The sequence below is a fragment of the Pogoniulus pusillus genome, chromosome 3 (genome assembly GCF_015220805.1).
Source record: "Pogoniulus pusillus isolate bPogPus1 chromosome 3, bPogPus1.pri, whole genome shotgun sequence".
Taxonomy (NCBI): domain Eukaryota; kingdom Metazoa; phylum Chordata; class Aves; order Piciformes; family Lybiidae; genus Pogoniulus; species Pogoniulus pusillus.
The window spans coordinates 49197493-49223762 of NC_087266.1; the positions used below are offsets into that span (position 1 = coordinate 49197493).

The 26270-nt window shown below is 43.9% G+C and overlaps 2 protein-coding genes across 8 annotated transcripts in view; one reads left to right on the top strand and one right to left on the bottom strand.

Moving 5' to 3' along the window:
- The window catches only part of CDADC1 (cytidine and dCMP deaminase domain containing 1), a 54571-nt gene extending 52483 nt beyond the window's left edge, over positions 1-2088 (top strand). The window contains exon 13 of the transcript XR_010309019.1: positions 1127-2088. The gene's annotated coding sequence lies outside the window, so the exon portion shown is untranslated. The remainder of the gene's footprint in view (positions 1-1126) is intronic.
- CAB39L (calcium binding protein 39 like) overlaps positions 1-26270 on the bottom strand; it is a 56957-nt gene that overhangs the window by 28835 nt on the left and 1852 nt on the right. The window contains exons 1-3 of one of the 7 annotated variants that reach the window (XM_064175961.1): positions 25888-25998; positions 25558-25670; positions 5451-5599 (exon numbers count right to left, since the gene is read on the bottom strand). In XM_064175961.1, coding sequence (XP_064032031.1) covers positions 5451-5552 — 102 coding nt within the window. In that variant the 5' untranslated portion in view covers positions 5553-5599; positions 25558-25670; positions 25888-25998. Of the gene's footprint in view, positions 1-2572; positions 2743-5450; positions 5600-12917; positions 12934-13366; positions 13886-25557; positions 25677-25887; positions 25999-26270 lie in introns of those variants that run through there. The other 6 variants (XM_064175980.1, XM_064175952.1, XM_064175987.1 and 3 more) reach the window with 6 other exon arrangements.

Consider the following 26270-nt stretch of genomic DNA (forward strand, 5'->3'; position numbering starts at 1 on the left):
TAGGAAGGACATGGACCTGATGGAGCAGGTCCTGAGGAGGGCCACAAAAATGATCATGGGGTTGGAGCACCGCATTAGAACCCCAATTTAACTAGCTTGTATACAGTTTGTGGGCAGGGCTTTTTGGAAATCATGACATATTTCATAATTCCTGCCTCATTAATTGCCCCAACTAAGTCACAAATATATAAGGAAGGAGTTGTGAATGTTTTGGCAACTGTCATTTAGAAAAACATTAGGTTCTAGTGCTCAAGGAAACTGGCAAAGAGAACTTGGCCAAGCAGGTGCAACAGGGAAACGCCCTTTGAAAGGATGTATGGTTAAACAGAAGAGATACAGGTTTGCCCAGCCTGGACATAAATTCCTTTCATGTTAATCTCACACTTAAGACAGAGCTAAAGGTTGTAAGGTCTTAATATATAAGTGCACAAAAATAAAAACAACCGAAAGAGAGAGGGTTTGAACTCTTGGCATCAGAATCTGATAGCATTTGGAGCTTCTTCCATCTCTAGGGCAACAGCAGGCCTAAACAAGGCAGGGAAGCTGAACCAGGAACCACTCCACAACACCTCAGGACACACAAAACTAGAAGCAAGGGGTGCCCTCCTAGCTCGTCCCCCTGGTTTCAGATGCGGCAGTGAAGCTGAAGGCAGTTTTGCAGCCGAGTGTGTCAGCTGCAGGCCTGCACCTGTGGGCACTTGCGCTGACTGCAGTCACGCAACCATTCTTCTGCACAAGCGCACATGGCGCTCTGCACGCACCTCACCTCGCACACCAGCCCCCAGACACTCCAGCAACGCAGCAGCAAGCGGGGGGAACAGGAGCTGACTGGCTGCATTGTTTCTATGCTGAAAAGCAGCAGTTACTGATACAAATATTTGCTCCAGAAGTCTTGAGATCTTAACTGGAACCCTAAGAAAATGCTGCTCTCTGACCCTTCTGAACAGCAACCAATTTGTTACAGTACATGGAGATGAAACAGAGGACAGATTACAATGACCTACCCAAACAAGCAGTCTCATTAGAGATATTTAAGTGAAAGGGGCAGAAACTACACATTTCAACTTATTTCACATCTAGTGTCACTGTACTTTCGAACACTAAAGGCTGTGGTTCTGCCTGCCAGGAAAACACTCAGCAGAGTGTCCTACACCAGCTTGAACTCACTGGCTTCATCCTCTGCAACAAAGCCAAGTCTTGGACCAGCTGCGCCAGAAACTGCAAATCTTGCAGCCCATCTAGGTCAAGAGAAAAGATTAGGACAAGTTTCAACTGACTCCAGATCTGTTTGCTGTATGAAATTAAAAGCCTGGCACTTTGAAGGCTTTTGCTGCAGGGCAGGTTCAGAAAATGTTACCAAACCCATAACCACCACAGATGGCACTGAGACAGAAGTGCCATACCCAAAGGTGATTGGTTAGCAGTAAGAGGCTGATGTGTTTGAAGACATCCTCCAGTGACACTGAATACCACCTGCACTGCTTGGTTCTGACCAGACTCAGCCGAAAACAAGACTTCAAGAAATCACCCTCCCTTTTTTTTCAAATGGGTCAGGTGTCCTTTCTATTAATGCCTTTTCATGGCATTCATCAACCAAAGACATGGCAGCATAGCAGTAATGAGGCAGTATAAACACTGTGGCACATGCTGTCTCTTTCTCAGGTTCAACAGATCTGTCCACTTGCTATCAAGGTCCTTCCTCTCTTGCTCCCTGTTTTTATGTGCATCCTCTGAACACTACAGGAGTTTGTGCAAAAAAAAAAGACTAAATATCTGAAGGCTCCATTTCCTAGGTATTCAAACACATCCCTGCTTTTCTAGTTGATTCCAGAATGAGTATTGCTCATTAAATCCAAGCACAGATTGGCTTTACATGGTTGAGACTTTTTATGGCACACAAAGAATTCTGCAATGAAATGTAATTAATTGTTCTTCAGCACATCAAGGCCTGAACACAAGAACAACTTATTTACTTCAGATGTTGGAAGAGAAGAGGATGGGTCACAAAGAAAGCTTTAGCCCACTTTTTCATTGTGTTTTACCCTACTTAACCTCCCAACTGTTACATTAAATATGCCAGTGCTGCAATACTTCCTTTAGAAGTGATGTTACTTTGAAAAGAAACTAAACCCAAGGTATTACAGTACTTCAGAAGGAGAGAAGCCACATCAAGTGGCACTTCTCAATCTATCAATGGCCAGAATATGGCTGAGAAAATGGCAGATTTATGCACACATATATCCAGGCAAGTAAACAGAAACCTCCACTGATAAAATAAGACTCAAACAACCAAACTTAGCCTGTTTTTCAGTTAAAAGTGTTTTAAAAGAATTCTGGCAATATTAGACATATTAGTGGTTGGAAAAAAAATGCACCTGGAGGAACTGTGTCAAATTCTATCTTTACCTAAGAAGATAGATGCTAGTGGAGTCGACAGTTCAGCCAAAATCTGACTGGGTCCTATTCTGTGACTAACAACAAATATTATTAAGGAGGAGTGCAAACTTCTGTCTATTACATATGTATATGGAACTGCACCTTGGGAAAGATGTAGGATTGCCCTCATACTTACAAGAGGCTTCTCTGCATCCTGATATAAAGTTGTGTCTTCTTCCTTCTTCCCATTACTCTAAGGCTGAACTGATCTGCTGTAAAGCTCCCTCTACCTGTGCACTGCATAGCTGTAGGAAAGCTCATTTCTGCATTATCTCAAAACAGGCCCTCCTGAGGCACAGATGGTTCCTGCTGGAAGTCACACAAAGTTGCATTAGAAGTGTCAGATCTCTCTGTCCAACCTTGCATCCCCACCCTCAGTTGCCCAGGGCATCTTAACCCCATTCTTAGGATTTCTGAACTGGGAAAGGAGGAGGTTCTCTGCTAGCCCCGCAGTTAATTTAGGCTTTGTCACACTTCTCTGCCAGTTCTAGCTCTATTGGCATCTTTTAGCTGTCTCAGCCCACATACCACACCGGCTGTGCTACAGTTACAGTTCAGTTGTCACAGGATAAATCATCTTGTTTAAGCATCTGAGGCCAGTCCCAGCTGGAGCCTGTCCTGCACAAGAGCAAACCCAGGAATGCTCTGTAGTTGTACCCTAGAAGTCCTGGGAACCTCAGCTTTATGGTGAGGCAAAATGGCACCTCTCCAGGTCACACAGAAGAGAACAAAGAAACAGAAAATCTGGAAAACTGGAGAACCCTGATTCAAAAATGTCTATGTCCACAGGGCCCAAAATCAGCTCTGGGACATCCAAGGTCTGTGGCTCTTGCAGGAGTTGATCTCTGGGCCTTTTCATGAATGCTTGAAATGTTTCAGCTCCCTTTGGGAACCCAGTTGGAGGTAAACTCAAAAACCTTGCCAGGTTTTGAAGAGCAGAGAGCACAGTGCTGTGCTCTGTTTATTTCTGCTTTTGTTTTCAATTACATTCATCTAATCACAGCCATGCAAAGATGTTATTCATTAGTATTACTGAGTAAGCTTTGAAAACCTACATAGCATTCAGGGTCATCTCACCATCATATTTTCTCCTCCAACTGAAAACACAAACACTTGAATACAATTTTACTAAGGCCACAAACCTGCATGCACACCGAGAGATGTGATGTGGTGGTCAGTTTAGCAAGAGTTACTTTTCTTGCCATTTTAAGACTTCATCATTGTCACAGCAGAGAAGTAAATCATAACACCTTTACTAAACTCAGGAGAATGCATCTGGCTATTTTCTTTATTTTCAGGACAGCTCAGTGCAATTCTAGATGAAAAGCAGTGTTACTGAGGAGTCTCACATCTTCCCCTCTAAAGGAAGAGGGTCCTGTGCGCTACATTTCCATTCCAGTGCAAATGTCAACGAGCCACGTAAAACATATGACTAAATACTCTCCAACTAAAGACTGGCTTCTTTGCTTTCTGCCTTGCTGCTGAAGCACCTGCCTTGTTCCCCTATCCCTTCTCTTTGTCCTCCCCCACGTTCACCCCAGGAACAGCCATAGTGATAAAACACACCAGGAAATACTGAAAGTCAGCCTCCTCCTGTAAAACAAGCATTGTCCCTGAACTCAAGCTCCTTCCATCCCCGTACGCTGGGGAAACGCTCCCACAACTTCTACCTTGTGAGGAGAACACTCCCCAGCTGCTCTGACTTCTATGAAGATTTTACATTGAATTTCTAAGAAGTCTGAGTTTCTCCTCCCTTGTCACTTGATGCCCATATAAACAAACCAGCTCAAAGCCAAAAAATCCTCAAAACCGCAACCCAGAGGAGTCATGCTGCAATGCAAATCAGAGAGAAACTCAAGCCTAAAGCTTCTGCTCTGAATATCCTCTTTAATCAGGCTCCCAGGGAGGAATTCAGCAGGGAAGGGCAGACTCTTGGCTTATTTAGTTGCTTATTTTAAGTTTTAATTCAGAGTCCACATCTCTCAGTGTTTTCCAGTTAAATGAAGGTATTTCAGCATGTGACATCAAATACCTCTTTGAAAACCGTGTGACTGATCTTACATGATTAACACACTCTGAGCCAGAAGGTTCCAAGTGAGTTTCACTAAAGGCACAAAGGGCTCCATGATTATTTTTTAGGTTGGATTTCCAATACAAGCTTCTGCACCAGACAGGGGAAACACAGTGTGCACACACCTCAGCTGTACAAACACTGCATTCATGTCACTTATCAGCTATTTCTCCTTCCACTAACATTTAGCTTTAACCTAAAATTAGTTTGCTGTTAATTAAAATCACATAGCTCTGTTACACTAACAATATGCAGGACCAGTGGCTCAAGCACCCAATTTATTTACTTTTTTTAATGTAAGCACAAATACCTCATTGCAAGTATTTCATATGCTGAGGCTCATCTTCTCAACTAGCCATCTCAACTAGCCACTGCAAGAGTGACAAAGTAACTTAGGCTGTTGAAGAGTTAGGGAAGTGCAACAGCACTGGCAAAAGCCTAGCACTATAATTAGAATACAAGTAGTAGGATCCTGTGAGCACAGATCATTTAGGAACCACTAGCACGCAGAAGACTGGCAAGGGTTGATAGAGAGAGATCTCTTTTAAATACATCTGGACACATGCAGTGTTCCTCAGAAGTAAGTTCTGCCCTGTAGGTACACAGGCATTAATTGGCAGCCTCATCTGTCACCCTGCTAAAACAACTAACGGCGTAACAGCTTTCAAACAGCATCCCAAGTTGCACTGTTAGATGCATTACTATTTGAAGTAGTAAGAGATCACCTTTCCTTTTGGCTGATGCTCCAGGATCTCAGCATTTTCTGTTTGACCACAGATCTCTTGCACTTCAATGATTTCAGAGGACCACTCAAACATGAAGCTACTTATGTGTGCAAGAAGTTGCAGAACCATGGCAGCAAGCAAACACTACTTTGTTCCCTTGACTTTACTGTTTCCCCAGCATAAACCCACTCCTGGTCTTCTACAGCATTCCTTCATACCTTATCTGTCTTTTTTTCTTGTTTTTCCAATATGGCCATGTTCTCTTTCAGAATTTTCACAATCTCAGCAGGATTTTTGTGTGATTTACTAAACAAAGGCATGGCTTTTCTTCACCTGGATTTCTTCCTTCAGGATAGAAGAGGACCACCTTAAATCAAACGAGAAACAAAAACAGCTTTTGAGATGTATAAGGAAATGCAATAAAAACACACAAAGACATTCAGGGCAAGAAAAAGTTGTGCCTCAGGCACTGTATTTTCTTCAACTACTCAGCAGAGCAGTAGAAACTCTCACATAGTTACTGCAAGTTCCTCCAGGATTCACAAGCCACCATTCGCACATGGAAAGCACCTGCACGAGAGCTGGAGGCTTCCTAAAGGCCCTGACCTCCAGGTCAGTGCTCCACTGAGTCTGGTTTTTGGACGCTGCGTTTCTGGCAGGCTCCACTGGACTTCTGATAGGGGTTTCTGCCAGACTTCACTGACTACATCATGCTGCAGATAACTAACTGTAGACGCCAGCGTACAAAAAGTGGCCTTTGTTTGAAGCACTGCAAGATAAGGTTCCAGCTTCTCCACCATAACTCCTTCAACTGCCTTTGTTTTTTGTCCTAAAGCCTCTTGAAATGAAGCAGTCTGACAGACTTCAAGGATCTGTGGGTCAGATTTCAGTTGTGTAAAACATGGCCTTAAATAAGGAACAGAGAGGCAGGCCTGAACATGGACACAAGTGTTTTCATGACATCTGAAAATGAAGAACTGAGCATTTGAATGAATATTGTTTTGTTTAATTTAAAACATTTTCCTGTATGTTTAGAAAGGCAAATACCACATCACAATACTTACACATGAAAGAAACCAAGTAGCTTAATTAATAGCATCCAACTGTGAATTCCTGTGGGCTTTGCTAAGAGTCCAATAGAAAAACCTACTGAAGTCAGTGGACAGGCTACAGATGGGTGTAGCACAGAATCAACCGTGTTGGAAAAGACCTTCAAGATCATTGTGTCCCACCTATCACCTTCTAAGTAACTAACCTGTGGCACTAACTGCCTCATCCAGCCTCCTTTTAAACACCTCCAGGGATGGTGACTCCAGCCCATCTCTGGGCAGCCCATTCCAATGGGCAATCACTCTGTGAGGAACTTCTTCCTAACATCCAGCCTAAACCTGCCCTGGTGCAGTTTGAGACTGCATCTTCTTGTTCTGTCACTGGGTGCCTGGGAGAAGAGACCAACCCCCACCTGGCTACAACCTCTCTTCAGGTTTGGGGCAAGGCAGCAACACTTTGTAGGGAGCGACCAGCACCATTCTGGACTGCATTCCAGTTTGTGCAATAACAAAGAAGAGTTAAAAAAGAAGCAAACAAAAAGCAAAACCAATCTCAAACTTCCATCTCTTTCCACAGCAAAAGACAACCATGCCTATCCCTACACACAGAGTTGCAGAATAGTGAAAACAAATATACACACAGACCAATTCCATCTCCTATTCTCCTTCAACTGTCACAATTAAACAAAACCCTTACACAAGGCATTTTAGAGAGAGTTAGACAAGCACAATGCACACAATACGAAGGAGAAGACAGCACAGCAAATGTCAACTGAGGGGGAAGCTCCTGACCCACCACACCATTTTCTAGACTTCTGTGTTTTTCATTTACTCCTCTGTCAAGATGGCTGGGAACCAGCAAGTGCAAAAGCTGGGGAGAGAAGCAGGGTAAGTGATGGACTGTGTGACTGCACAAGCATCACTCTCTCAAGAAACCAGTCTAACTGAAATACAAAGATGAATGACAACTGAAAAGAATGCAACTCAGCCTTACCAAAGGTAGCTCATACTACACTCCCTTGCATATGTATTTCTGGACAGAGAAAGCACACCAGAACTCGTGCACCTAACATGGAAATAGAAGAAACTGAATATAGCAGAAAATACACAAGTTGAAGGAGAAATGTCATGTAAGAGGAGACTGATTGCCTGAGAGAGTAGGAGTAATTTAGGGATGGAAATGTATTTACAGTGGCACAGGAACTAAGAGTCTACCCAAAAATTGTGCTGTCTCAACACAGGAAGATGTTATCAACACAGGAGAGGACTGGGATACCATTACCTGAGAAGCTGGATTGCCTCGAGGACTGAGATAATAAAAATGAGATAAAAAGTAAGAGCAGAAAGTGTCAGGTAATGCTGAGCAGCAGAATAGAATCATAGAATCAGAGTAGTCTGCGTTGGAAGAGAACTCTGAAGGTCATCTAGTACAAACCCTACCTGCAATCAACAGGGACATCCTCAGCTAGTTCACGTTGCCCAGAGCCCTTCTGAGCCTCACCTGGAGTATGTCCAGGGATGGGGCCCAAATACCTCCCTGGGCCACCTGTTCCAGTGTTCCACCACCCTCATGGTAAAGAACTTGCTCCTAGCATCCAGTCTAAATCTGCTCTTCTCTAGTTTGAACCCATTGCCCCTTGTCCTGTCACCACAGGCCTTTGTAAATAGTCCCTCTCCATACTTCTTGTAAGCCCCCTTCAAGTACTGGAAGGTTGCTATTAGGTCTCTCCAGAAACTCATCTTCTTCAGGCTGAACAACCTCAGCTCCCTCAGCCTGTCTCTGCAGCAGAAGTGCTCCAACCCCCTGATCATTTTTGTGGCACTCCTTGGAACCTTCTCCGTCAGGTCTATGTCCTTTCTATATTGAGGACTCCAGACCTGGACACAGTACTCCAGTGAGGTCTCGCCAGAGCAAAGTGTCAGAATCACCTTTCTAGCTCTGCTGAGGTGACATTAGCCTCCTTCAGGGATGTCCCCTTATCTCTATGACTTATCTCTTAATCTACAGAGATAAGGCGTGTCCCCTTATCACTATAGATTAGAGAGCAGCCTCACAACATCAGCCAGCTCTCAGCACCCTTGGGTGGATGGCATCCGGACCTATCAGGCTGAATGGAGCTCAGAGCAACATGATCTAGTTGAAGATGTCCCTGCTTATGGCACTGGATTAGACTAGATCTTTTCAAAGTGCCCTCCAAGCCAAACCATTCTATGAATATCTGCTTAAAGCTGAGGACTTGCAGTGAGAAATGGCAAAGACAGACACCTGGTGAGGACCTCACCAGGTAGGTATAGGCTGGATATTAGGAAGAAGTTCTTCACAGAGAGTGTGATTTCCCATTGGAATGGGCTGCCCAGGGAGGTGGTGGAGGCACCATCCCTGGGGGTCTTCAAGAAAAGACTGGATAAGGCACTTAGTGCCATGGTCTGGTTGACTGGCTAGGGCTGGGTGCTAGGTTGGACTGGATGATCTTGGAGGTCTCTTCCAACCTGGTTGATTCTATGATTCTATGATTCTCACAGACAGGAGAAAGACAGACACAAAGGAAACACAAAGGTATTCAGCTGGTTTTTACAAAGTCTTGATGGAACTTCACACAGAACACTGCACACGATCCTGAACACTTTCAGTCAAATAAAATCAGCAGAGGTTAGAGCAGGTGCAGAGAAGGACCTCAAGCTGGACAGGAGAATGGGAAGATGAGTATGTTCAGGAGGCTAAAAGGGCTTGCCTTGGTAAGCTATGGAACAGAAATACAGGAGAGCCAAAGGTGATGTTTCAGCTCAAATAACAGCAACACTTCATTTATGCAGAAGCAAATGGCTACAAACTGCTGATGAATAAACTTAAGCTGAAAATGAAAGGTTTCCAACCACAGCAGCTTTCAGATTTTGAAATGATCTACTCTACCAGGAACACTACAGAGCATCTGTTCATAAATTTTTGACACCACTGTCTGGCAGCAAGGGGAGCTGAATGAACCCCTTTCTTTCCTACTTTCTAGGAAAGCTTTTTCCATCTGATGGTTATTCAACATGTGTGTTTATAAAAGCAGAAACAGGTTGTGCACACTCCTGAATACATTAAGGCAGGCCAGCCAAGTTCTGAAACATTTAGTTGTGATGTTACTCAACTGGTACTCTGATGAGGAGTTTATGAGACTGAGGAAATACACAGCTGTATCTCACTGGACTGGACTCTCAGTCATCAAGGTTGTCTCTCTTGGTCATGGAGAAAATGCCCCAGAGCAGTGCCCTAGAGGAATGGTGGTTTCCAAAGCCTGTTGTTGCCACCAGTATGAAAAGGACATTTCAGCTGCCAGAGCTGCAGTGCTCAGAACATTTTATGAGCCCTGCCACCACAAAAATACTTTCAAGGAACATCACTCCGTGTTTGTTTGGGAGAAAAAGCGGCACTGATTTGGCACTGCTTTTATTTTAGGTAAGTGGCAGAAAGACCAAAAGCCAGTTTTAAAGCACCACTTTCTAAATGTTTGGCTGTTCCTAGCTGAGTCAGGAAAAAACAGGAACAAAAAATTCACAGAAGCCTAAAGCAATGAGTGGAACCCACAGGTGGGCAAGATTTACAAGACCTGAGTTACAGGGTATTCAACAGCCTGTCAAAGGCAAGATAACATCCCTTTGTCCACAGGGCATGCCTTACCTCAGAGGGCTCCAACTCTGCAAACGTTCAACTCGCATCCCAAACCCCTGTTATTACCTGCTGTTATGCTGTCCCTTTTGCAAAGCCTAAAGCTGAAGCACAGAAGGTTTATAAGACTTACCCAAAGCCACATAAAACCATAGAGTGGCTGAGTCAGGAGTGAAACTCAGATCAGTTGACACCATACTCTATGCTTTATCACTCCTCAAAAGAATCTTTTCTGCCAGTTTATCTGCTCATAAAGCAGAGAATGTATTAAAAAAACCCAAAATAGTGTAACCTGAGCTCTTTGACACAGCTATAAAGCACAAAGCTATCTAGTTCCATTTATAGGCACTTTCCCCCCAATTCCTGTGCTCTTAATCATATCCTTTCTCAAAAGGCTACAGTGCCACTGAGCTTGTAAGCACAATGAAGGGAAAACCAGATAGCAACATTACTCCATTTATCAGACCATCCCACTATGGATTAACTCGGTTAAGAAACTCCCTACCCATGCTTCCACCTGCCCATAAGGACAAGAATGGGGGAGAAGATATAAACCCTTCCATGCGCTTTTCAGCCACTCCTCGGGTTGAGCCACTTGGTCTTCACAAATTCAATGAGTGGAAGGATGTTCCTCAAGTCTCAGATGTCTGTCTCATTTTTGTTCCTAACTTTCAGCAACTTACTGATCAGAAACATGTCATTAACTCCCATGCAGTGAGAGATTCTTCAGTGGAAAAAAATTAAATTTCCCATTCACTCCAATATGCCTAAGACCCACACATCTGGGGCCTGAATTAGCACACTTTCCCCATAACTGTGCCTAATTCAGTCCCTGCATAACAAGGAGGATGCTTTGTTCTTCCCTCATGCCTCCCTCCTGCCACATTGGGAGAGTTGCTGCAATTAAAGAGTTGTGTACGCAAACCAGGGGATGGAAGGTTCCACGTGTGATGATCACCTGGAGAAGTCCAATCCATCCTCCCTCAGGCAGCCCTCACACATGATCCACATCTCATTGGATATACAGAAGCAATCAGGGCTACACAACAAGTAACTTCTCTGCAAATCCTCAATGAGTTGCAGATTCTGGATGGTACATTGCAGATGGGACAAAAGATTGACAGGAGAGAAGATGGTTCCATAGTTAGGATGAATGAATGCCATCCCTGCCTGGTGACAAAATTACTCCCAAAAAATCAAGAACTTACTCACTGTGCCTTCCTGTTAGCTACTTGTTGCATTACCTGGAGTGAAGGTGGATATTGGCTGAACACACGAAACACTGATCACCTCTACAGACTAATAGTATCACACAGTTGTTCAACACTGGTACCAAACTGAAGGCATCTGTGGTGATGTTTCACTCAAGTGCTGTGGTGTAGCTCCATAGAAGCACCCAAAGAAATTAGTCATTTTGAGTGCTTAAATGCCTATTCAGTAAAGCCAAGAAAGCCTGCATAGTGTCTCACCAAACACGGGATAAAACACCAAATAGCTATGTGGTCACTGAGGCCACAGGTTGATAAATGCTTCCTTCCGTGACAGTATCACTCTGCTGCACATCTATTCACATCCCTAAAGCTCTGTTGGAGTGGTAGAGCTGCTTGCAGGGCCACGTGGTGAGACAGATCAGAGAACTGACTCAGGTTAACCAAAAGTAGTCTGCTGGAGAAAAAAGGTTACATGGGTTTCTAGTCCAGTTCTCCCCACGGTCTTACAAAGAGCTGTACCAGCAGAAGAGGGAAAGGATGGGATGGAAAGAGACTAGAGGAGACAGGGCCACTAGAACACATGCTATAGCTTATGTGCTCACCAGTCAAGCCCAGAATGAGACAGTGACAATGAGGAAGTGGTGTAAATGTGCGATGACACAAGCTTAATGCAAGCATCCTGAGCAGGATACAAAGCACAGGTTACTCCCGCACGGGTAAATGCCAGAAGTAATTTTAGGAACTCTTGGAGTGTTTGACTTTGCTACCTAGAGTCCTTTACTGCAGCAAGGCCCACCCTATATTATTATTGCTACTACTACTATATCAGCATTCTCACATCGCAATGCCAGGTAGCATTCAGACTTTGAACCCATGCAGAAGTAACATCCTGTGGCACTATACTCACACCCGCATCGGTCACCTGTTTCACAGGATCACTCAGGCCCTCCCACCCATATTAATGAGCTAGCCAGAAGTAGCAGGTTATTACTTTATCTTGAGTAAAAACTATAAATACATCAGATTTTACAGGCATCAGATTTGCAAGATTGATGAATTAGGAATATTTGGGGTGCTTATCTCCATTTCTCACCATAGACATCTTTTAAACCTAAAATAATTAAGAATTCAGTTCCATGACTCACTGTAGTCTCTAGCAAAACTCCCACAAGATCAGTCATGCAGAACTAGGTCTCCTAACTAATGCATCTGAAGCACACACAGTTCTAACTGAACAGCCTTTAACAGCTCTTCATTTACTTAAAAGAGAAACCAAGTTCAATTCCCAGGTATAGTAGAAATAGTAACTGTAGAAATAGTGAAGACTGGTAATAGAATTTAAATTACAGCAGCAGCAGCCAAGGGGGAATAGAATTTCCTCTAAATCCATTAGTGAGGAACATGAATACTATTTTTGCTTTATACTACTGAAAGCTACCTCTACACACAGCATTCAACAGACTCTGTTCTTAGCAAGCCTGCTCTGTCACTTTCAATAGCTCCATAACACATTCAAATCATTTTCTATAGCAGTAATTTCACTTTGCTGGTAATATTAGCCCAGGAATGAGTCTTTGCTCTGGGGAAAAAAACAAAACAACCAAAACAAAACACAAAAAACCCAACTTCCCTTAAGCATAATGGAAGTTCAGCCTTGCTAATGACTTCATGATCCGCCCATGGTACAGAATTAGCATTTCAGGTTGATAAGACTTACTGCCTGTAAGTGACAAGATGGTTAATTTACATATGCCGTTTCTTGTGACAGTTCACATGCACTTCATCTTCCCTTCATCTCTCAGTGTCTCTACTGCCTTATGCAAGTGGCCACGCTCTCATTCCTCTGCATCTCAAGAGCCAGTCTGCAGCTGCAGGCACTCAGCAGGGAGCGGCAAGAGAAAGGATACATTGCAGATATTTTATTTTTGGAAGCGACACTGTAAATAAAGCCATTTCCAGAGATATTCCATGGACACAGAGCACTTGGTCGCAGAGCCAGTGCCTTATGTAACAGGAGGAGTATTGTTTAGGGTTGCCTGCTTTAAAAAGCCACTCCTGGTAACAGAGTTTACAGAGCTATAAAAAGCCAAGAGCGCAACTCCGGAGAAGCAGCAGGCAAGCAGGCTTTCACGGAACGGCTGCTGCTAAGTGGGAAAAACAGAAGTTTTACGAAATCATCTAACTTGCTGTCCCTGGGGGACATCATCTTGGCCGACACTTACTGCGTGCAGAAGGGTGGGGGCTCCTAGGCAGCTCTGCGCAGCCCCATGGCCAGGTGCTGAAGACAGCTCTGCCTCCTCCCGCAGCCCGCGCCGCCGGCAGCCACCTTCAGTTACCTGCCATTTAGCTCTCCTTTATCCCCCACGGCTGATCGGCCACGCGTGGCGGCGACAAGGGATCCGCGACTCCGCGTCCTGCTCCTCGCCTGCCGAGCCGGCGGCAGCCGCTGGTACGGTACAGCGGCAGCGGGAACGCTCGCCCCAACGCGCACAGGCGCTCACAAGCAGCTGTAAATTTCCACTCCCCGCGGCCCGTGGCAGGACTCCTGGCCTCGCTCCGGCTCCTCGCCGTGCCTGCTTCCACTAGCTCTGTGCCCGGGCGTGCATTTTTCCTCCCCAGTGCCCTCCTCGCTTCCCACTCCCTCGCTTGTCTTGCTTGCAGGCTCTCACACACACCCCAAGCTCCACGTCAGAGGAACGCGTGGAAAAGCAAAGGGAGAAGCGATCGCTCTCCCGAGAGGCTTCTCCGGGGTTAAGGGAGGAGATGCGAGGATTTCGCATCACTTCTGTAAGTTTCCACTCCCCTCGGAAGCCCGTGGGTGCCGGGAGGCATCGCTGAGGGGTGCCTGCACCATCACGTGGCAGAGGCTGCTGCGATGCAATTATTCACCTTGTCACCCTGCCGAGCATGCAGATGAGGGGCCCACGGCCAGCTGCTCTCCCAAGGCTAGCACATCATCAACGTGTTCGCCTGTCACGGCTGGCAGCAGAGTCCTGCCCGGGGAAGCCGAAGTTAAACTGCTTCCCGTCCTTACTGTACATTGGAACATGCAGATCCAAACACACTTCTACCGTTATACTTGAGGGGGAGCAAAAATAAACCCAAAAAGCCAACACCACAACCCCTGCAGTACACTCTAAGCAAAACTTAAATCACACTGAGGAAAAAATATTAGCCTAAGGTATTTTTTTCAAAGGCCAATGATGTAGGGTAAGGGGACCCATGCTCATACAATTTATCAAGCAGATAGATACAGCAAAATGCAATTAAAGACTTGTTTTATTGCTTCGCTTTTCTCCCTTGGCAGCTACTGCTCAGCAAGCACTACCAATTCCCCAGTGGAATGGTGAGTGGCTCTCCCTCGCCCCATCTGTCTGAGGGGCCCTGAAGAGCAAGGAAAGGAGGATGCTTTACCAGCCACAACAGGATGGGACCTAAATCCCATCCTCACCTGGATCTCAGCTGTGCTCCAGCAGGGATGAGAGCTCAGCATGTATTTCTGCTGAGCTCACCAACTTGGGGGGAGATTTCATCTCCCATCCCCTCTTCCTCAGGGCAAAGCCCAGCTGAAGTCCTACATTATTAATAGTAATTCTGCAAGATACATTTGCTTGGGGAGGAAATGTCAGCCCTCACCATACAGCAGTGCCACAGTTGCATCAGATCTCCATGGAGGGCTCACCTGCAGTACTTATTCACTTATTCAGAGCCCTCTATTAAAGGCAATCAAAAAGCCATGAGAAACCTCATTTCTAAGGAAGACAGATAAAACAGCCACCTTTTAAAGGGCTAACATCCTCTGTCAGTAATCCCAGCTCCTAACCGAGGCAAACCGAAGTTTTCCAAACCCTTACACTGAAGAGCCAAGAACCAGTAACCTGCCCATCCTTCCTGGGCTCTGAGAGGTAGAAGCCATTCCTGCTCCCTCGACCTCCCTGCGTGCACTCCTGGGTTTGCCTGCGAAGCTCAGAGCCAACCTCAGATCAGCAGATTTATTCTCTCCACTTTTCTGTAGAGCTCACCGCTGTTTGTGCTCACACTCTTAGCTAACAGACATCAAGGTACCTCAGCATCACGTTTTTGGACTGTCCTGAACAGAACTGGTAACAAGCACTAGTGCTGCTCTCACTGCACCCAAAAGCACTGCAATAAGTGACACCAAGTGGCACCTTCTGCCCCAAACCACTAGTGAAATATTCCTCCAAAACAGAATTAAAGGCCTCACATTAAACACCCCTGGTCAGGCTTCTTCTCTAGGCCACCTCCAGGGACAGCTCAGCTACGGATGCTGTGGATGCAAAGCTCAGAGCAGGGCAAATTACCCTCCAAAGCAGCATCTTCCTCAATAAAGTACAGTGGGCATATGGAGAACTGGCACAAGGTAACATTGTGCAATAAGAAAGACTTTGGGGAAACACTGGCACCAAGCATCATTTTACAGGCACTCTGCTCTGTCCCAGGTTGGCTCCCTAACAAAGAAAGCCTGAGGGAAGGGGTATTGTGCCCTGTGGCACCTTACACCCACACTGGGGCTGGCCCTTCCTTTTTCATCGGATACTGCAGCATTTAGGCAAATCTCATGGCAAAAGTCAAACGACAAACACTCTGCCCTGGGGCTACTGCTGAAGGTACTGGGTTTTCCTAAGGCAACACAAAACCTGAAGTATGCCATGCCATTCATTGCCACCGTGTGTCGTTTAAAAGAGTAACTTCTTTTCCTCCAGCTTTCCTGAGAGGAAGTATATCACCTCCTCTCCACAGTGACACCTTCCTAATGACCTGTGGAATTCAGTGTTGGTGGGTACTACCTTGCAGTTGAATAATCACCAAAACATTGGTTTAGCTGCACATCAAAGGGTCCCACTGGATAATCTGCATACCACTGAGCCCCCTGAATTAATCACAAACCATTCCAAGTAAGCTGTCTTTGGAAGCATTTAAAAGGAAAAAAAAATCAAGAAAATTATGTTTCAAACTAAATATGCTCCTTTTCCTGGTTCTGAGGAACAAACTGAATATGCACTCAATTTACAGTTCAACTCTGCCAGTTTTCTACCTGAGGAAATACTTTTGGCCATTAATTGGGTTGCTCAGCAAGAAACATGCCTGCCCCCATCCATGCACTGCAGCAGGAGAAGCAGTGTAAAAAAGTGAAACCTCTGCTGTTCCAATGCTCTGTTTCATTTTCAGTGCAGTTAATTCTCAGAGAACAGGAAAACACCCTGAACCATCCAACAGGAGCTAAGCCATAACTACTTAGTGCTCTTACCTACAGGATGTAGCCAGCTCAAACCTGGAGAGCTACAATTACAAAGAGATGACAATTCTTTATAGTTTCAAAGTACGCTGTGAGGAAAAAAATCATCTCTGTACACTGCTAGAGGACTCCAGCAGCCACATATTTAAATTCCATATTTGTTTCTTATAAAGTAAGCAGAGTCCTCAGGCTAAAGCACGGGTAGAGTACTTTAGGGAAATGTTTGTCCTTGCTTTTGTAACTCAAAATCATTCCATCTACTAAAGACTACAGGAAGAAAACCTCAGTCCATTATTCCTGCCCTTTCCATTTAGTTTCTGAAGTGGAAAAAAGAAATCAGGGAACCTGAACAATGACTCTGGTAGCAATAAATTTGCGCAGATGACAAACACACGGCACTTACACATTCATTCTGCTCATTTAATCACTGTCCACCCCTTCCAAGATGACTTTCAGCATTCCAAAGCCCTAAGCAGATTACTATTAATAATAAATTATTCATTAAAATACTAACTTTTAAAATGCCTTCCCTCCAAATTGCTCAACGCCAAGGCCCTGAGCCATCAAACATCAGTTCTCCACAGCAGCAGGTTTAGTTGTGTAATAGTGGATAGCAAGAGGAGAGAAACTTTACAATACTACAAAGATCCACCCACTCTTCAAAACGTGGAAGCTAAAGCACACTCCAGCCCTAGGTTGTCATCCTACATCTACCAACATTATGGCAGCGTAGCAACTTGGAGGGGGAGGAAAAACAAATTACTTCATTATCTACATCGTAAAGCTGTTACACTTTAACTCGAGGCATTCAGCTTTACGACAAAGCAGTTTTACAGTGTGCCAAACATCACTTCTAAAAGCTCACAAAGACATCTGACAGGAACTTTGTGCTTCTGCACTACTCTGCAGGCTCATATTTCCCTCAGATCCCCTGCAAGAGCAATGTGGCCTATCCAAATTTCTGCCATCAAAACTCTTTTTCATCTCACCAATTCTCAACACAGGCAGACACCAACATCCCCACTTTCTCTCTTCCTCTCTCATATTGTCTCAGGAGACAAGGTCAGAATTGAGCCACCGTCTCGGAAAGGCAAACTAACATTTGGCTGCTTATCCAAATACAAAACAAGCCAAAAAAAGGAGGACCATGTACAGGGAGGCAGGAGATTTCCCCTATGGCCATTTAAAAAGCAGCAGAGCTTCTGGCATCTCTTAGGACTAGAAAACTGAAGTTTCTTTAGTGAAGCGTGGGGAAACAGAGGGCACCAGTGGCAGTGGCTGATCTGTGGCTGCATTTTAGCTTAAGTACAAGGGGGGGGTTAAATGGATGCTTGGTGAAAGCTATTCCTAAAAACGTGGACGTGTCTTGAACGGTTTTCTTCCTCTTCTTCCTTCGGGCTCCCCCTAGTGCTTTTAAGTCTTTTCCTCCCCGTTTTATTTAATGCAAATATAAACAGCTGTTGCACAAATTTGTTTTAAGATATGCACTATGTCTTATAAACTGCTCAGGAGTTTTTAACTGAACCTATTCTTCACATGTACACCACTCCACACATTAACACTGTCCTTCTAAACAGAAACCTTTATGTATTCAATACTTCATGTACAGGCCACTCTGTGTATAACTGTACTCATTTTAAAGGCACCCATCAGCTTCATCCTTAGAGAAGTCAGCTAAAATGAGTCCCTTTTCTTGCACATTCCTGCCCCAAATGGAATTGTGTCTGGACAGGAGGTTGCTAAAACCCACCAGCTGAAAAATAAAGCAGATTAAAGTTTTATGCCTGGTTTATAGAGTTGCTTATAAAATGTTAATCATATCCCTTAACTGTGTTTTATGCTGGGACATAAAACAGTAGATAAGAACCACACCTGCACTCCCACTTTTATGAGTGGAGGAACAGTGTACTCATGACATCATGCATTTTACCTGTGGATGTATGCAAAACCAGCCCCCAGTCCTCCAAACTTAACTCTCTGAAGAGCTGAGCAGGTCCCTCTAAGTAATTAAAGCCCTTACTACTCCAAACTGTTTTCATCCCACCTCTGTACTGTCAACCACTGCAGTGGCCAGGTTTGTTTGGTTAAGGTGCCTTCACAGAACAAAAAAGGTGACAACAAAAGCTCTTGTCAGAAGGAGCAATGCAACTTCAGCAAGCGGTTTTCTTAATGGTAGCCTTAAGTTAGTAAGACAGAATGGAGTAAGGCATGTGAAGACATCCCCTTCCAACATGCTCATGTGAGAAAAACCTGTATGTAAAGAAATCTCCCATTCTGAATTCTGCCTATTCAACTCCTATCAGCTTTTGGCTGCTGCTTATCTACAGGGAATGTCTTGTCCACTGCCTCTTGCCCTCAATCCCCTTGCAGTACTGTTTTCTCAGACACTGTTACTCATCCTTAAGGTGCATCCAGCCTCTTTTCCTGGTGATTAACTTCCCAAAGCTTTGAGTCCACTTTCCAAATGCATCTTTTGTGTGTTCTGTAATTCAGTCGAAGACATGTGGCTATGTCATCAGTTGTCACTTTTCTACTCTACACGGCCTAGATAAAACTGTCAGGAAAGATTCTGCATTTTCTTCCAACTATGCATTCATTATGGGTTGGTTTTATTTTCTCCAAACAAACATCCAGTGACTGAACAACACAGAATTTTATCCTGATTCATCATCAAATGGAACATTTTCAGGAGCTGGTTGCTTCACCACACTAGATAGAACCCTTAATTTATCTGGTGTACTAGATAGTTTATAATACCTGTTTCCTACTAATAGTCTAGCACTTGCTACATGACAGCCCTTGAATTTCTGGTTAGTGCTACATTAGCCAATAGTAATATTCAGCTTTGTTCTCACTACAGACATAAAGAACTTGCTGCTGCTGACAACTGCAGCATGGCCACCAGACACATCAGTGTTCTTTTTGTTCCTGGTATTTTTAAGACTTCTCCTTATCTACCTTAGACCCTAAAGAAAACCTGGAGAATTTTCTTTTATGATCTTTACTAGAAAGTGGCTTAGCCCTATATACTGGCTGCTTCCCTTGAGCCACTTTAAATCAAGGGACACTTCTTTTACTTAGACTATCTTTCTGTACGAGGCTCTGCACACTGTAGATAGCCCTATGTTCTTGTTTTGTTCCCTCCCACAACTTTGAGAGACACTCTTGCAAGGGATGTTACATCCCACAGAAAAAAGCAGTTGCTTAATTCCTCATGGCTTTCATCCTCAAAGACAGGAACATCACATTGTTTTGCAGCCATCTTCTCCCATGACCTTATGAAGTGCAATGAGACCTCATGAACCGTGATGAGGAGATGCTCAGTTTACAAGGTGATGATAGTTCAATGAAAGAGGAAAAACAAAGAGTAACATCTCTGTGCATGTTTTCCTAGCATTTAACTGCTGCCTCAAAAAGCAGAACTGCATGAAGGTTATCTTGGAAAATCGCTGGCAACATCTTCCTTTCCCTGACAAAAAGGTGAAACAGCGATGAACTGCAGGAGCACATATCACCTCACATTAATGGTTGTGGGTTTTCTTTCTGAAGGGAAAACCACCTAACAACAGACAACCTAAAGACTACTAAGCCTATCTGACTTCAGAGTTCATTCAAACTGCCTTTGACCAAAAGCACTTTGTCTTCTACTTTCATATTTTGCCCAAGGACGTGTGAGATACTTCTAACAGAGGAGTGCAGACGTCACAGGCAGTTACAGACCTAAATATGGACTGCAATGTAAAAGACATGATCTATTAATGGCCTGCAGATGAGGAGGAGCAGGACCAAAGGTCAACAATTACTATACAATAAGCTTGTGTTTAGAAGCATCAGCCTTACTTATTTGCATAAGCCAATGTGTTATACAAATCCAAACAAGAAAACCCCAAGAACTCCACCGCCAACCAAACACAACCTAGAACACCAAACCCAAAATATTTTCAAACTTCCCAAACCTTTTCCCAGCACCTCTGTGATATATACAGCATCTGCCCTTACAGAGGACTAAAGCCACCCTGCAGTCCTGCCCTCACCCTACGAAGTTCTATCTGGCACCTTCACCACATACTGCAGATAGTTTCTCCTCTGTCCAAAAGCAACAGGCAGCAAAGGACCACCGTGAATTGGTAACGTTTTGCTTATTTGTGAGAGTGAAGAGCAGCTGCCGGACAGCCAACGAACTGCAGGAACCGAGAGCACACCATTAAAAGGTGCACTTGAGGAGGGACAATTGATACAGCCGCGCCTGCCTGCCGACATGCAGCGAAGGCATAACAACCAGCTGAATGTTACACCTGCTGCTTCAAACACTACAGCTGCTGGAAGTCATTTTCCACATAGCTTTAATCTCTCTATTCAGTAATTTCCAAAGCCCCCTGCACCTTCCTTCACACACTTGAGAGCAAAGGAATTGTATCCTTTGCTGCAATAGATTTGCACATGCACATTTCTACAAATGCCTTTGAGCTAGATTGAAGTGGGAAAGTTAACATCACCCAGCCTGACAGCTGTCACTCAACTGTCCCTACATTTCAAAGTTCAATGATGCAGCAGTACACTCTTCTACCTCACTTGCCTCCTGCAAGAGGAACACAACTCACAAGCAGTATTGACACTTTTTCTTAACTCATGCTGTAAAATAATTTAAAGATGTTGTTTCCCAATTAGGTTGCTCTAAGGTTTCCAAAAAGGAAAGCCTAGCTCTTACTTTCCTCACCTCCCATACATCAATTTCATGAGTGGCATGACAGCAAAGACAGATCAGCCTGTTGGACAGCCTGAAAACTTACCAGCTGGGAAAAAATAAACTCCTCTTGCTTCCCCTATATGCAGCTTTTGGAAAAGTGAGAGGAACTATGGATAGACTTCTTAAGCCTGAGTTGCCTGCAATGTTTGAAGCTACCTTTGTTACTCACTTCTAAAATGGACAGTCCAGGCTACAAAGAGAGCAAAAGGAAAGCAAAAAACCCAAACATACACACATCAATACTTCTTTGGAGGAAGGGAGGATGCAATTTAAAACCATTTCTACAGCACATGGTGGCAAAACCAGTTTCTCCTTCCTCATTCCTACACCCAGGCTGCATCACCATCTGCTTAGGGACATGTTGTAACCCCTGCACTTACCTTGCTAGGAATTTGTTAGTAAAACCAATTACACTCAAAAACCCAATCCTTCTGTTAAAACTTATGCTACCAAACCACAACTCATGTAACTGGTTCATCGCATACATGGACACATCTGCACGCTATTGGTTTTTGTTTGGCTGGGGGCAGTTTGCTGTTTGCTGTTTTGTTTTCACAGGTTGGTTGGGGCTTTTTTGGCAGACACTTTAATGTGTCTAGCAGCACTCCACCTCACAAGAGTCTTGTTTGTTGCTTTTTTTTTTTACATGCCACCCTGCACACAATCTAAATTGATTTTGGTATGGTTTCTAACAAAGAGCATATGTATCCACTTCTTTGAGAGTGTCATGGAGGCAGAAGTGACAAATTCATATATTACAGTCACTTAAGTAACCTTTCTTAGGAAAATAGGTTGCATAGTTTGGGCCCACAGCTCACTTCACTTGCTCTAGTGCTTATTCATGTAAGTGCTGCCTCTCATATTTGCAACGTAGCTTTTTTGGTTCTGGCCATTCAAGAAATAAATAGTAACAAAGTTATTGGTTGGCAGGTCAAGAGAGTTGGTTCTATTGCTCTACTCCACTCTGGTGAGACCACACCTGGAATACAGTGTCCAGTTCTGCAGCCCTCATCAAAAGAAGGACCTGTTGGAGCAGGTCCACAGGAAGGCCACAAATATTATCAGAGGAATGGGACACTTCCCCTACAAAAAAAGGCTAAAGGAGTTGGTGTTCTCTGCCCTGAAGAAGGCTCCAGTGAGACCTTGTTGGAGCCTTTCAGTACTTAAAGGGAACCTATAAGAAAGATGGGGCCAATCTTTTTGGCAGTCCCTGTTGTGACAGAAGATGTAATGATCTTAAACCAAAAGAGGGCCATTTAGACTAGATACGAGTGAGACTTTTTCATAGTGAGGGTGGTGAAACACTGGAACAGGTTTCCCAGAGGTGGTAGAAGCCTCACACATGAAAACATTGAAGTTCAGCTTGGACAGGGCTCTTGGCAACCTCATCCAGTTAAAAAAGTCTGTGCTCACTACAGGAGGATTGGACTAGCTGATTTTTAAAGGTCTCTTCCAGACCAAGCCATTCTATGATTCAATGAAACCCATTCATCTCTGTTACCTGCAAAAAGCAAGAGGGTGTTTTGCCTAGCACAACTGAAGAAGCAGAGAGGTCCAGGCTCAGGGCAGACTGTGGACAGCAATAACCCAGACATACTCAGTGCTCTGCTCATACCAGCACTTTGCTTGTACTAAAGTAGTTGCACAAACACTTTAAACAGGGATAAATGCCACTGACAGTAAAATTAGAAAGCAATCCATCTCCAAATGTTCCTTTTGCCCCTAGGCTGCCTCTAATTCCCTGAGGGAAGAAGAAACACCTAGTGGATGCACACCAAATCCAGATAAAATTAGCTGAGCCAAAAAAATAGCTTTTCTAAAAACCTCAACCAGTTCCCTGAGTGATGACACAAATGAATAGAAGGCTGAGAAGCACAGGCAGAACAGAACTTCTTTCTTTGCCAGGGCCAATTTAAAATCTCACAGTCCCCTGAACTTTTCTGCCCCTTTGTAATGCTTATTAACAAAGCTAAACAAAAAACATTAATAGGACAATACTACTTACCATCCTTGCTCATCCTATTCTTGCCCCACCTTGCTGCCAGTTTCCATGGCTCTACAAATCAGGCCAAACCAACTGCTGATGCAGCACAGTGAACTGGATCATGAGAAATAAACAACTGAAAAAAATGGTGCTTCTTCAACTAAATAGTTTTCCCACAAAGGCTATGAGTAAGGACTAGGCAGTCCAGAATATTAAGAGTGGCACCTCTAGCCCATGGCATGTATTTCTGTTTTCTATGGTGGCAGTCGCATTCCTTTCACTATATTTGAAACCTTACAGGTTGAAAGCACTTATTCTGCCTACAAGCAACAATGACTTCAACTGCCATACGACTCCTTTTGATGGCTTTCACTTGGACAGGTCCAGGCACTCAATTGCCTTTGTACAGCTGCTACCAAAACTAGCACTAACTAATCAACCTTACATCAGCCAGCATCACAGGGAGAGCTTCCTCTGTGTTTTGTTTAAAAAACAAAAGACAAACAATAAAGAAGTTGTGGAACACTCCAAACAGCATCTCTCAAGAGTAAGAATGCTGCAAATTCACTAAGTCTTGATTGACTGATTAGAATTTTTTTGTCTGCTACATCTTCACTTTAGGAAAACACTCTCTGCATATACTTGAACCTGCATGCAAACCCACAGAGCTCACCAAATGAGTCAGAATACTTTACAACCACTAACTTTGCTTCAGATAAATATATAGTTGTGTTCACATGGAGAAATGAAGACTTTTTAAAAGAATTTTCAGTACCTGTCTACTCTGGGCTCCTTTCATCATATGCATCTACTGTCTGGTTTCCAGAGGTCTCAGGCCCTTTCAAGCACAACTGTAATCACAGACTTTTAGACCTTTGTTAATTCATCCAAGTCACTCAGATTTAAAGGATGCAGTTTTAAGTCTTGACCAGCATATTGCAGTGAGGCTGTGGCACAGCAAAGACAACACATGCTGCTCAACCTGGTTTAAACCAGCCCTTGCTTTCTGTATACATGCAATTGTCTGGCATCTATGTTGGCAATGAACACTGGAACTCTAAGACTAACTACAACTGAAAACGTTTCTACTGCATAAACAGTCCATAAATATGAAATCCATTAAATTACCAGTCTTCAAATGCAGACCTTTAAGGGTATGCCAGCTAGTGGACAGTTAAGAGTTTCAGCGTTGGGCCTGACTCCAAAACCCTCAAGCCAGTTGGTAATTAACAGACATCTAGGTCCTCCACATGAAAGAAGTCTATTGTTTAAACAGTGACACCATTTCCCCCCTTTTTTTTCCATAGCTAGTCTCTGCCTGTGTTTTAAGACTCCCTTAGGACCATAACAGTCTATGATTTTAGAAGCTCCACTTCTCAAACAGACAATTTGTTTGACTTCTGGTTGCCAGGAATACAAATGTGCTTACATCACAGGTAAAGCAAAACCATTTTGCAGGTTTCTCAGAGACTCTAAATCTCCCTTATATTTAATAACTGGAAAAAGCAATATTCAAACAACCTAATTAAAACCTAAGGTAACTACAATGGGACTAGAATTACAAAACATAGTAACAAAACATACTGAGTGCCTATAAATAATGTGTAAGTCCAATTAGTAAGCAACATACCTACAGGGAATATTAGTCTGCATTTCATTAACGTGTTACAGCAAAACCAAAGGATACCCCACTGAACACATTCTGCAAAGAAGCAATCACCTATGACATGTGTCAGGCTGCCCTATTCTCTGATCTGTTATTCAAGATAAATTAGATGACAAGACAGAAAACCTAAACACCATACTTAGCAAGTGTAATTAAAGAGACCACCACATTAAAATTGCATTTTGAAAAAATGAGTTGTGCACACTTATCTGTGAGCAAGTCAAATTGCCAAGAACAGGGAGGACGTGACAGTGAAGGAGCTGGTAAAAGCACTCAGCTGATATGGAGATACTTTAGATGAACTAAGTCAATAAAATAAATGAGGCAGTCTCAACAGAAGAGGACAAAAAGCTAGATGAGAGTTACAAAATGTTTTCCAAATGCTCCTTTCTTTCTAAAGTCTATGCCTTTGACTGCTTTGCTATTTTCTGAAGCCTGACTGGTGCCTCTGTACCTTACTCAAGCCCATCTGACCATGTGAGTAAACACCCAAATCCCTACCACATCCCTGGAGAACAGGGTGAGATAGTTCCTTTTGGAGCAGCTTCATCACCTCCCACTCAAACCAGCCATTTGTGGTCTGCCTGTCTATGCAATTGTTCATCTGAAGTCTCTAAACATGACCAGAGCTATGTAACACTGAAGTATAATTCAGCAACTCAGTCAACAGCACCATTCAGCAGGACAGTCAGCCCTTTCATTCTCACCCCAACAAAGGTGCTACCAAGCATGTAAGCAAGTGGAACAAGTTGTCCTCACCTCTCAAGTGCAGTCAGTCAATCCAGGTCTAGACTGCAGAGCCCCAAGAAGCTTACACTGCTGCAGCAGGTCACTGGGATGTCGGATCAGCACTGCCTGTGAGCTTCTGCCACCTAACAAGTTTGGGAAGAACTGACTGAGCTTACCAGCTCACTGGCAGAATTTGCTGCTATGTTGCAGGAAGCCTGTCTTGCAGTTCTACATAAAAGCAAAGCCAAGGAAACTCAGCTGTTTCAAGACTGCCTCCTTATACTCATTAACTTTTCAGACATATTTCCTATTCCTTTTGTTTCAGATAGCAAGCAAGGTTAAGTTACTAATTTCTCTCACCTGAGGCACGCACTCATGTGCTTCAGCTTCTCCCGTTACTCACAGCTGCCAAGGAAAGCTTTTGAGTGCAGATGACAGCAGTTACCTCTTCACTGCAGGTCTACATTCATTTCCCAAGTGATGGAAAACTGCTTCTCCAATCACACTGATACAAAGCACATACATTTACATACACATGAATGCAGAAGTCAGATTTCAGTCAATCCTACATGTCATCTCAGGAGATTACTTGCTTTAGCCTCCAAGTACAGCCTTGGCACTCATCCACTCTCTCAAGGTAGACTTCATTGTGAGCGATCACTACGAGCTGCAGCAGTGTGTGCCCACGGACAAGTGCCAGGTGAAAAAGAATGCCACCCTGCTATGGCAGATGGGATAATCTC